Source organism: Engraulis encrasicolus, chromosome 8, assembly GCF_034702125.1.
Source record: "Engraulis encrasicolus isolate BLACKSEA-1 chromosome 8, IST_EnEncr_1.0, whole genome shotgun sequence".
Classification (NCBI taxonomy): Eukaryota; Metazoa; Chordata; class Actinopteri; order Clupeiformes; family Engraulidae; genus Engraulis; species Engraulis encrasicolus.
The window spans coordinates 28,172,943-28,185,442 of record NC_085864.1 but is presented as its reverse complement, the minus strand read 5'-3'; the positions used below and the strand labels follow the sequence as shown (position 1 = coordinate 28,185,442).

Below are 12,500 nucleotides of genomic sequence, written 5' to 3'. Positions count from 1 at the left end.
TTGTCCGAATACTTCCCCGTTGCACTTTGACAAAGGAGCGTGCAAATGTAGAAGTAGCAGTATCGTCTCCTTGCCCGGGGAGTCCTTATTTTGTTTTGTTTACAGTCTGTGTTCCCAATTACCGGATCGCAATGCTGTTCTCTCCGCCAGTATTTTGCGTGTTGGTCTACTGCTTTTAAAGCAAGCATGTGCAGGCGGTTGCTCGCAGTGAAGCGAGTAATTTGCGGCTCGCAGCAAGTGTACCGACGGCCTAAGAAAATACCCTTTGCTTTCCCTAGTTGTTTGTAGAAGTTGTGGGTGGCACAGGCATGGCACATGGTTGTGTCGATTTGTGGTGATGTGGCAAATGCCAATCTTACCGTGAATTCTCCGGTGACTGCGTCGAATCCGACATGGATAGTGTGCTCAAAGTCAGACGGGAGGGAGATTTCAGGCCGCTCCTTCTTTTTATTAGCTGATGGAAGAGGAAAGGGGGATGAGGAAAACCAGATGAAAAAAGGGGAAAAGGGAAAATAATATATTAAACATTTGCAGGTGCTTTCACTCATCTCGTGTGTGTGCGTGTGTGCGTGTGTGTGTGTGTGTGTGTGTGTGTGTGTGTGTGTGTGTGTGTGTGTGTGTGTGTGTGTGTGTGTGTCAAGTCAAGTAGGTTTTATTGTCAATTTCTTTACATGCACTGGTCATACAAAGAATTTGAAATTACATTTCTTGCTTTCCCATACAGACATAGACTAATTAAGGTAAGGACATAGACAGTATAGACATAGACAGTACTTATACATGGACTTAAGACAGTATGGACATAGACAGTGCTCATACAGACATTTAAAGTGCAAGACTGGACAACAGAAGACTTGTAGAGGACATACATTAAGAGGTATTTGTTGTGTTTTTGTGCTTTTCCTAAAAAAAAGTCCTTTATAGCGTTCTGACATGGTAATAGTAGCATTTTGAAGAAAATAAATATAAAAAGGTCTGTCAAGTACACCAGCAGCAGTGTGTGTGTGTGTGTGTGTGTGTGTGTGTGTGTGTGTGTGTGTGTGTGTGTGTGTGTGTGTGTGTGTGTGTGTGTGTGTGTGTGTGTATGTGTTTAGTGCAGGTAGAAGGTGCGGTGTGCGTCTTGTGTGTGTGTTCGTGTGTCTGTGTGTGTGTGTGTGTGTGTGTGTGTGTGTGTGTGTGTGTGTGTGTGTGTGTGTGTGTGTGTGTGTGTGTCAGTGTGTATATGTTTGGGTTTAGTGCAGAAAGTGCAGTGTGCTTGTGTGTGTGTGTGTGTGTGTGTGTGTGTGTGTGTGTGTGGGTGGAGATAGTGGTGTGTGTGTGTGTGTGTGTGTGTGTGTGTGTGTGTGTGTGTGCATGTTTTGAGTTAGTGCAGGTTGAAAGTTCAGTCACAAGTATAGTAGTGCAGGTGGAATGTTCAGTCGCAGATATGGTGGTGGGGGATGGGGGGGGGGGTTGTCAGTGGCCTTGCTGGCTAGAGGCTGACAGTGGGGGGGGGGGGGGGGGGGTTGTCAGTGGCCTTGCTGGCTAGAGGCTGACAGTGGAGGGAGAGTGGGTTGAGTGTTCAGCATCTTGATCACTTGGTGCATTGTGCTGCTCGCCAGCCGGGTGGTACGGGAACGGAGGCGCCTGTACCTCTTTCCAGAGGGCAGGAGGCTGAACAGTTTGTGTGCAGGGTGGCTTGTGTCTTTGATGATCATCAGTGCTTTCCGGGTGAGGCGTGTGGTGTAAATGTCCTGCAGGGAGGGGAGTGGTACTCCAATGATCTTCTTCGCTGTGTTCACAACACGCTGGAGTGTCTTCCTGTTTTTCTCCGTGCAGCTTCCTCCCCACACTGTGATGCAGTTGGACACGACGCTCTCTATGGTTCCTCTGTAGAATGTTGTCATGATGGAGGGTGTAGCACTTGCCTTCTTTAGTTTGCGCAGGAAGTAGAGACGCTGATGGGCCTTCTTCGCCAGTGATGTAGTGTTGGTGGTCCAAGAGAGGTCGTCGCTGATGTGCACTCCAAGGAACTTGGTGCTGCTCACTCTCTCCACAGCATCGCCGTCGATGGTCAGTGGTGGCAGTTGTTTTTGGACCCTTTGGAAGTTTGGAAGTGTGTGTGTGTGTGTGTGTGTGTGTGTGTGTGTGTGCCTGCGTGCGTGCCTGCGCGAGAGAGAGAGAGAGAGAGACCTGTCTTGGCTGAATGTATGTAAGAGTGAGCTATATTTGGTTAATATACGTGTGTGTAATATATACTGTATGTGTGTAATGTCTTCTGTCCACAGATATGGAATGGAGAGTAGGATACTGGCCAACTTCTATCGCTGTACAATAGAAAGCATTTTAACTGGTAATTTCACAGCCTGGTATGGTAACACCACTGCCCAAGATAGGAGAGACCTCCAACGAGTCATCAAATCTGCTCAAAGGACAATCCAATCAGATCTACCCAACATCCAGGATCTTTACAACCAGCTGTGTCTGAGGAGGGCCAAACGAATCATAGCTGATCCATACCACCCCAGCTACACACACTTCACCCTTCTACCATCTGCCCGGAGATACAGGTGCTTACGTGCTCACACCAGCCGACTCAGGGACAGCTTCTTCCCTCAATGTATCAGATTCTTGAATACAAAATCACCAACATAGGAAGAAATCCACTTATCATATCTCCCCTTTCTCCAACCTGCCATTTTTTCAACTTTTTAAATATATATTTTTTCTTTTTTAACATTCTTTTTAACCTTTTTTGGGACTCCCAGAGCAGGGAAGCTTTTCATTGTATATATATGTTTCATATATATACACATGACAAATAAAATATCTTGTATCTTGTATCTTGTATTTATGTATGTATGTTACTTGACTTAATTTCACCCTGGGATCAATAAATGACACTCTACTCTACTTTACTCTTACAAAAGCTCCTGCAAAAACACTAATGAATACACACTTAAAAACAAATTATGGTATCCTAACCTGAATAAAAAAAAACCTGTGATATTTTCAGTGTTCAGGATGTAAACACCTTGTACAGCCTTGCAGCCCACATGTTCCCGAGTCATGTAAACACAGAGGGGTGGACCAGGGCCAGATGAGGACCTGTCACATTATACACATGCTGGAGTCTGGCCCAGAGAGAGAGAGAGAGAGAGAGAGAGAGAGAGAGAGAGAGAGAGACAGAGAGAGGGTGGTTGTGACAGAGGGGTTAAAGGAGAGAGATGGGAAGAGAGAGGGGGGGAGAAAGAGAGAGAGAGAGAGAGAGAGAGAGAGAGAGAGAGAGGGAGTGGTTGTGACAGAGAGGGGTTAAAGGGGAGCGAGAGAGAGAGAGGGGGGGGAGGAGGTTGCGACAGAGAGGGGTTTAAGGAGAGAGAGAGAGAGAGAGAGAGAGAGAGAGAGAGAGAGAGAGAGAGATGGACAGAGATGGACAGAGAGAGGGGTTTAAAGGAGAGAGATAGAGAGTGAGAGAGTGATAGAAATGGAGACAGAGTGAGTGATAGAAATGGAGAGAGAGAGAGAGAGAGAGAGAACGAGAGAACGACAGGAAGAGCAGAGCAAGAGAAGTGCCACTAAAGCGCGGCATGGCAATATCCAGTCCTCCTAACAGGTGCCGAGCTGTCCAGTGTCGTGCCTGAAGGCCCCTTAAGACTGCTAATCAGCTGATAATTACTGGGGCCTAGGGAAGCTGAAACCAGAGACCTGTAGTGCGGCCGGCACCAAATGGAGCGGAGGCACCTAATTAGCCTGCGCATTGACTGACAGGCAGGAGTAATGTAATGGCACCGCAAAGCCTGCGACTCATCAGCCATATCAGCCCATTAGAGATACAGACATACACACGCTTCCCTGACAGAGATAATTGAACACAAGAGTTGGTGGAAACATATGAAACTAAGACCTCCCCTCCCCTCCCCTCCCCTCCCCTCCCCAGTGCTGCTAAGAGATAAAGTCAACAATAAAGAGCCTCTAGGGGATAATTAAATGTCCATGTTTGTTGTATATTTATTTACACATTAAATGATGCGAAACATTGCATCAATGTTGCATCTATTTGAAACATGGCGTTACTTTATAATACTTCTTCTCCAATGCAGGAGCTATAATTATACACAGCATGCTATACCCATTGATTGTACTGAAACATACGTGGTGTATTGTAGTATGCTGTCTATAGGTGACATTATACTAAAATATGCTTACGCCCTCAGTACTTCTTGCATTGTGAAAGACTTGAGCCTGTTCAGGCACAGCTTCAATCCAACATTTGCATAATAGTGACAGGCTTTGTAAATCTATTTTAGACTACAAAGAAGACATAAACGCTGCTGGTGTCTGTGTACACAGTAGATTTAACACTCTTTACCATGAAGACACTCCAAGGCACACCCGTGAGCTAAATGTTACTGGTGTCTCTTGTGCAGGTCTAATACTTAAGATTATAATGCTACAAAGATACAAGAATATTTGGTAAAACATATGACATAACAGTGTCATAACAGTGTTGAATCTCAGTCATGCATGTGTCATAAACATTTTATGACTGCTGTCATTGAGAGACATTCAGTTATGGTAAAGACAACCCAAACAATGTCAACTTTGCATGACCATAAAACGTTTATGACATTGACATGATATTGTCATGACTTGTCCATGACACTGCTTTTGTCATGTCTGCCTATGACAAAATATTACAGAATATTTGTCACATGCATAGAAATACTGTGAAAGTACGACATGCTGTAATATTTCACTTGGTCAGCATTTACTGTATACCTGTGGTGGTGGGAGATGCAGTGCCATATTGTCAAAGTGTCAAAGTGGCCAGTAGAGAGGGTGGAGTGGGTTTCTCCACAAGCCTGGTCTGTGGGTCTAGGAGTGCCAGGCATGTGGGTGTAGGAGTGCTTGATCTGTGGGTGCAGGAGTGTCTGGTGTGGGTGTAGGTGTGCCTGGCATGTGGGTGTAGCAGTGTCTGGTCTGTGGGTATTTAAGTGTTTGGGCTGTGGGTATTGGGGTGCCTGGCCTGTGGGTATAGGAGTGTTTGGGCTGTAGGTATTTGGGTGCCTGGGTGTTGGGGGTGCATGGATTGGGTGTAGGTGTGTCTGGCATATGGGTATCGGGGCATGGTCTGTGGGTGTGGGGGTCATGGACTGAGGGTGTAGGACTGCCAGGCCTGGTCTGTTTGGTGTAGGTGTGCCTGGTCTGTTTGGTGTAGGACTGCCTGGTCTGTTGGGTGTAGGAATGCCTGGCCTGTGGGGTTGTGTGGGAGAGAGAGAGCATGGACCACATTGCACGGTACTCACTCTTGTCTCCTCCGCCGGTGAGGATGGAGCGTATGGAGCGGTCCTTCTTCTTCTTGTCCTCAGGGTTGGGCGGCAGGGGCTTGGAGCCGTGGTTGAGGGCCCCCCCGGCGTCCTTGCCCCCGGCCCCGATCATGGTGCTGGTGTTCCTCATTGGCGGCGCTGGCGGCTTGTCCTCCACTTCCCCATTATCCGACATCTTCAGCGCACGCGGATGCTACTGCTGCAGAGACCACAAGAGAGAAGACAAGAGAGGGGACAGCCATGTCAATGTCAATATCAGCCTCATCATCATCATCATCATCATCATCATCATCATCATATTAATTATCATTATCAGCATTATCATCAACAACATATTCATCAACAGCCTCATCATCATCATCATCATCATCATCATCATCATCATCATTATAATCATCCCCATCTGTGCAGTATCAGTGTACACCATGATTATTTCTACAACTAAAACTATCCTTCACATCTTCAGCACACGCTCATGCTACTGCTGCGGAGACAAGGGAGAACACAAGAGATAAGCGGGGACAGCCATGTCAACATCAGCCTTATCAAAGTCATTATCATCATATTCATCGTCACAGCAACAGTTCGGCATGTGAGCAAAAGAGAAAAAAAGCACTGCGCTGAAGGTCCATTTGGCATCCATTACATACACACAGGAAAGCACACACAGAAGTACGCATCGTGCACACATCCACATACGATAGCAAAGTCATCATCAGCAGAATCACCATCACCACCACCATCATCATCCTCACAATGCCATCAATGTGCCATACCAAAAGCCATATTAGTTACACTGTTTAACATGTGTTTACTGAACTGTGTACTGGATCGCATCACATTGTGTGTATTACACTGTACAGTAATCAGCCATCAGACTGAATTGCACACATGCATGTATATGTATAGTACACACACACACGTGCAGGAACAAACAACAAGGTTTTTTTTGGCACATTTCATACAAAAGGCAATTCAATGCTCGTTCACTCATACACACAAACACACCCACACATGCACACCAATTACTGAAACTGATAAAAAAAAAACAGCAAAAACAAAGCATCTATTTTTTCCCCAAACATCGATGGCACTAACATCGTTCTGACAAGCTCATTTGTGGTTCAGAGAAAAAGAGCGTTTTCATTTCGAATTTCCACAAATGGATCACACATTAGATCTGTGTGACTTCAATCAGCGGCTATTCCTCCCTCACCAATTAAGCTCTGAAATTGCTTGGCAAGAAATGCATCACAGCTACACACACTCCAGTAACTCATGGCTGTGAGCACAGACAAAAAAATGCAACCGGACAGCACACTTAAATACACAGACACAGACACAGACACACACACACACACACACACACACACACACACACACACACACACACACACACACACACACACACACACACACACACACACACACACACTTAAACACACAAACACACACACACACTTAAACACACACGCACGCACGCATGCACATACACAAGCACACACACAAACACGCGCACGCACACAGCTTACTCAGTCACGACCAAAATGTAGGCTACCCTAGCCCCTGGAACAATACAGGATTCCTTTCTCCTGACATCACAGTATATGTGATACTGCACACAACAGTGGAGGGCTCTCCAGGAGGCCAGAACAGAACAGAGGTTTTTTTGCATTTGAAATGAAAGGGCCCCTAACAACGACAAAAGACAAAAAAAGAAATTCCTTTCTCTACCACTGAACCCTCTAAGAGGATAACCAAACTCGACAAGCCAAGCCACCCACCCATCACCCAACTAAAATCCCTTTTTCCTTTTCAGTATTGCTGTACCCAGACAGGAACTTTGCATTCCAGACCAACTGTCTGCTGAGCAGACACACAGCATTATGTAAGGCAGTGTTTCTCAACGGGGGGGCGTTGGGGTTGGGAAGCCCTAGGGGGGCGTTGAGAAGGACATAACTGAGTGGGGGTGGGGCTTAGGTTCCCCATTGGGGAGCATTAGTCTATTATATTGTTCAATACTGAGGGGACGTTGGTTGGCATGCTTATGATGAGGTAACAGGGGCGTTGGGAGGCTTATGATGAGGTCAAGGGAGCGTTTGCTCAAAAAAGTTTGAGAACCACTGATGTAAGATGAAAGAGGCTGGCGAGGGCGATTGAGGGGATGGTGGTGGAGGAAATGGTGGTGATGGTGGTAGACTGAGAGGAAATGAGGAGCTTTTGTCCCAAATGTTACATTGCCTTGTACATCCATACGGATGAGGTTTCATTGTGCCTTCTTTATTTTTGGTATCAAAATCAATTACATCACTATTTTGCTGTTTTGAATCTGGTCAGGAAATAGTAGATAAAAACAGTAAGCCGGTGGCCCTGCCATGGCCAAACGGTAGGGCATTCGTCTACCATGCAACTGACCCGGGTTTGATTCCCGGCCCGGGTCCTTTGCCGGCCCTTCTCCGTCTCTCTCTCTCCACTCGTTTCCTGTCACCACCTTCAAAGATGTTTAAAAAATCAGTAAGCCATAAAGGGTCGCCAGTCCTTTACAAATATCCGTACACTTCTAAATGTTATTCACTCCCCTGCATCCAGAGAGACTCCTGAAGTTGTTGTCTCCATGGACTCTGAAAAAGCATTTGATAGAGTGGAATTCACTTATTTATTCACTGTATTAGAGAAATTTGGCTTTGGCTCAAACTTCATATCCTGGATACGCTTATTATACACATCTCCTAAGGCATCAGTAACTACTAACAAAATATCTTCCAAACTATTTTCTCTCTCAAGGGGTACCCGCCAAGGCTGCCCCCTGAGCCCACTTCTATTTGCAATAGCTATAGAGCCTTTATCAATAAAATGAAGGACAAACCCCTACATTTCTGGCATACGCAGGTTTGGAACTGAACATAAAATCTCTTTATATGCTGACGACTTACTTTTGTATATTTCTGATCCAGTATCATGCATTCCTAAGATTGTCAATATCCTTAATGACTTTGGACTTTTCTCTGGTTACAAATTAAACTTCTCTAAGAGCGAATGCTTTCCCATTAACAATTTGGCCCTTCAGTTAACTGACAACGTGTTCCCCTTCCATGTATCAAAGTCTGGATTTAAATATCTAGGCATACATATCACCCGTGCCTTCTCTGATCTCTATGAAAATAACTTCAAACCCCTCTTGCTCAAATTGGAAGCGGATTTTAAGAGATGGTCTGGCCTATATTTATCTCTTCCAGGTAGAGTTAGTTGTATTAAAATGAATGTTTTATTACCCCGTTTTTTATATCTGTTTCAATGTCTTCCAGTATTTTTGTCTAAATCTTTTTTCCAATCTTTAAATAAATTAATTTCCTCTTTTCTTTGGGCAAATAAAAATGCTAGAATACGCAGAGAGTTTTTAGAGAGGCCAAGGGATAAGGGTGGCATGGCACTACCTAATATGAGAAACTAACTACTGGGCATCTAATATTCAAAAAGTCATATATTGGTACCAGAATCCACAGCGGATTGGTGTAAGATTGAGGCAAAACTCATGCACCTCTACCTCACTTCTGCTTTGGTCACTGTTGGATTACCACTGTCACCCTCCAAATTCACTTCTAGCCCTGTGGTATCTGCTACCCTTAGGATATGGACGCAATTCAGACAACACTTCAAACTGAAAGAATTTTCTACATACAGCCCTATTTGTAACAACCACCTTTTCCCTGCCGCCAGAATAGACCATACTTTCACTGTATGGAGAAGGAATGGCTTGAGCGCATGTCACCGCTTCTATATAGATGGAATTTTTGCCAATTTCAATGACCTCTCTGCCAAATTCAATCTACAGAAATCTGATTTATTCAGGTATTTCCAGGTCCGCCATTTTATTCAAAGCCAGAGTCCAACATTCCCTGATTTCCCAGCAGATTCAGGACTTGAGAAAATTTTGCGTCATCCCATGCATTTGGGGAGACATATTGCAATATTTCCATATAATAACTTCTCTTCAGGAGACATCATTAGATAGGCTAAGAACTGCTTGGTCTGAAGAACTTGGCTTTGAAATTCCCTGGATACTTCTGGAACGTGCTCAGGAAAGAATTAATGGAACTTCATCCTGTGCCCGGCTTAGCCTGATACAGTTCAAAGTCTTTCATAGAATTATTACACTAAATCTAAACTCTCAAAAATGTATGACAACGTTGATGACAGATGTGAGCGCTGTAATTCAGCTCCAGCAAATATGACCCATATGTTTTGGGATTGCCCCAAGTTAACTGAATTTTGGTCATCTATCTGTAAAATACTAAATGATGCATTTCACACCAAAGTAAAACCATCTGCAGATATGGCCATCTTTGGAGTATTGGTGACGAGCATATACGCTATCCATTGACAAGATGAATGCTTTTGCTTTTGCATCTTTGATAGCCCGTAGAAATATAGTTTTACATTGGAAATCCCCTGAATCACCCAAAGCGTCTGTCTGGCTCACTGAATTAATGTTTTTCTTGAAATTAGAAAAAAATAAATACTTTACTAGAGGTTCGACAAGACAATTTCACAAGATGTGGGACCCTCTGATTGAGTACTTTAAAAATATCAAGACCCTTCCATAAGCCTATGGAGCCCTGAGATTTACTATTGATCTTGCTTAATTATTGACATGTATATGAGCATGTAATACCCCAATTGTCTGTCATTGTTATTATTGCTAATGTTTTTTTTATTATTATTATTATTTTATTTCATTTTTATTTCACTATTTAGTTTTCAGTATTATTACCTCCGCCAGGAGGTTATGTGATCGCCCGAATTTGTGTGTGTTCGTCACGCTGCTATTACCTGTGTGTTCGTCACGCTGCTATTACATGGCCTGTGTGTTCGTCACGCTGCTATTACATGGCCTGCCACAGGGCGCGCAGGGCGCGCAAGGACCACTGAGGACGGCTCTGTGAGGAGGAGCCCTGAGCTGGCCTACCTTCACGCAGCCACACCGGGGCAGAGCATTGAAGTGAAATTCTTACCGCAGTCAAAATCGCTATCAAAAAGCAGCCTTAGCTACAGCCTCGCAGATCGTTTAAGTTCACAATGCTGTCACAAAACATTCATATAAAATGAAGCTCAAAGAAAGGCGCGCGTGAATTGCGTTAGTCCGCGGTGATTTGCTGCTTTCCCAATCCCAGCGCACTGAAGCCATCAGCACTACAAAGCATTCCATGAACTAGTTCCTAGACTTCATAATGAATGAACGCTGGAGATGCAGCGAACAGTAATTTTCAATACGAAATAGAGAGCAGGCCCGGGTCCCGATCGTCTGCCCACAGCGCCAAGACCAACTCGCCCTCATGAACGGATTCCCAGGTAGGAGGAACTTCTCCAACAAGTGTAGTGTCGGGGTAGGCATGATTCCGCTAGCTGCGACCAGTCGAGTCGGCATGTCTCTCGCTAAGCAATTGCGTTTGTAGCACAACGTTGGTGTCACGATATTGAAACAGCTAGAAATGATACAAGTGGATTTACCTTGCGAAATAGCCCAAAACAATAACTGACACTCCACAACCATCCATGCACTGCCACTGGATAAGGGGATTCTTGGACATTTCTGATTCAATAATTAAGTGAACGGCTCAAAGTAGCCCTACAGTATGTTGTCTTGTTGGGTTGGGGACCGCTGCACTGCTGTAGAATATGTAGCCTACTATGGGTGTTGGCCAATGAAAATTGTGCTTTTAATTTTAGTTTTGTTTTAGATGGTAGCCTAATGAAAGGCATGCTGCCAATCATCAACAATGTGACTAATATGTAGCAATGAGCATTGGCAAATCACAGAAGGCATAGGCTATAGCATGAACAATCACTTTGCCAATATAAAATAATCAAAGGTGAACTAAACAGTCCACAGCTAGAGGACATGGAAATGATAAAAGAGACAGAGAGAACTGTAATTTGGTTACAACTTGACGGTTCAATTACCTGAACACAAATGCTATGTAGCCTATAGGCCTAAATACATGAAACCACATCATGACTCTATACCTATGTCCAAAACGAACTGAACTTCCTTGGCGGAGGTCTGCGTTCTCTGAATGCATTTCTAGTTATTGCTATTGTTAAGTTTTTCCTTTTGGGCTTTGTCACTATAACTAGCATAACTATTATTGTTATTATTATTATTATTATTTCTCTTGAGTTATTTATTTAATTTATTGTACAGGAAACTTTGTTTTTTGTACTTATGTGTTTCTTTTGTCTTTTACAGCAGTATATGGGTGTTGTGGGTGGGTGGGGTTTGTTTGTTAAAAAGAAAAGAAAAGTATCCAATTCAAGATATTGTAACAACATGCATATTACTTCTGCTTTCTTGAATAAAAAATATAATGGCAAAACAAAAAAAATCAGTAAGCCGGATCCAATTGCCCTGATGCTACCTTTAAAAAACGAATATGAAAGAAACTAGATGAAAATCTCATTTGAATTGATTGTATAGTATTTTGTCAAAAGAGCTCTTCAAATAGTGGTGGTGGTGGGGATGGTAGAGGGGGTTGATGGGGAGGATATTGGTAGGGGTGCTTGTAGTGATGGTGGAGGAAGTATTGGTGTCAGGGATGATAGTGCTATGCCAGAGCACTGCTGTAGTGGGGGGGGGGGCACAGTTAGTCGGCAGCAGTGCTCAGGGCCGGCTTAATGCACATGCTAGATATGGCTGCAGCCAGCCTAGGGCCCCAACACCTGCCAGGGGCCCCCTCACTGGACTCATCTGCCGTGTTGAGTACAGTTGGTAGACATGGTTCTCTTAATTCCTAACTCCTCATTATGATGCTGTGTATGTAAATTTGTTACAAAATTTGCCTTCGGGGAGAGGGGGCACAACAACCAGTAGCCTAGGGGCCCCAGGGCCATCTCAATCCGTGGTGGTGGACGGTGATGGTGTTCGTGTCGGACAAAGCGAGGCAGCGAGGTGGGCAAGCAGGCAGCCCTGATAACACGGAGCCTAGAACTCATTGGTGTTTGTAGTGATGGTGGAGGAAGTGGTGGTGTCAGTGGTGATAGTGCTATGCCAGAGCACTGCTGTAGTGGGGGCACAGTTGGTCGGCAGCAACAGCAGCTGTGGTGATGCTGTTGGTGTTAGGCAAACTCAGGCAGGCAGGCAGGCAGGCAGGCATGCAGCCCTGGGCAGATAACAGAACTCAGGACTCAGATTCAGCA

At 44.5% G+C, this 12,500-nt stretch overlaps 1 protein-coding gene across 1 annotated transcript in view; it reads right to left on the bottom strand.

The window, feature by feature from the left end:
* pak1 (p21 protein (Cdc42/Rac)-activated kinase 1) overlaps positions 1-12,500 on the bottom strand; it is a 47,381-nt gene that overhangs the window by 32,364 nt on the left and 2,517 nt on the right. Inside the window, 2 exon segments of the mRNA XM_063205364.1 lie at positions 360-454; positions 5,286-5,505. Of these exon segments, the coding sequence (XP_063061434.1) occupies positions 360-454; positions 5,286-5,481 (291 nt within the window). The 5' untranslated portion in view covers positions 5,482-5,505.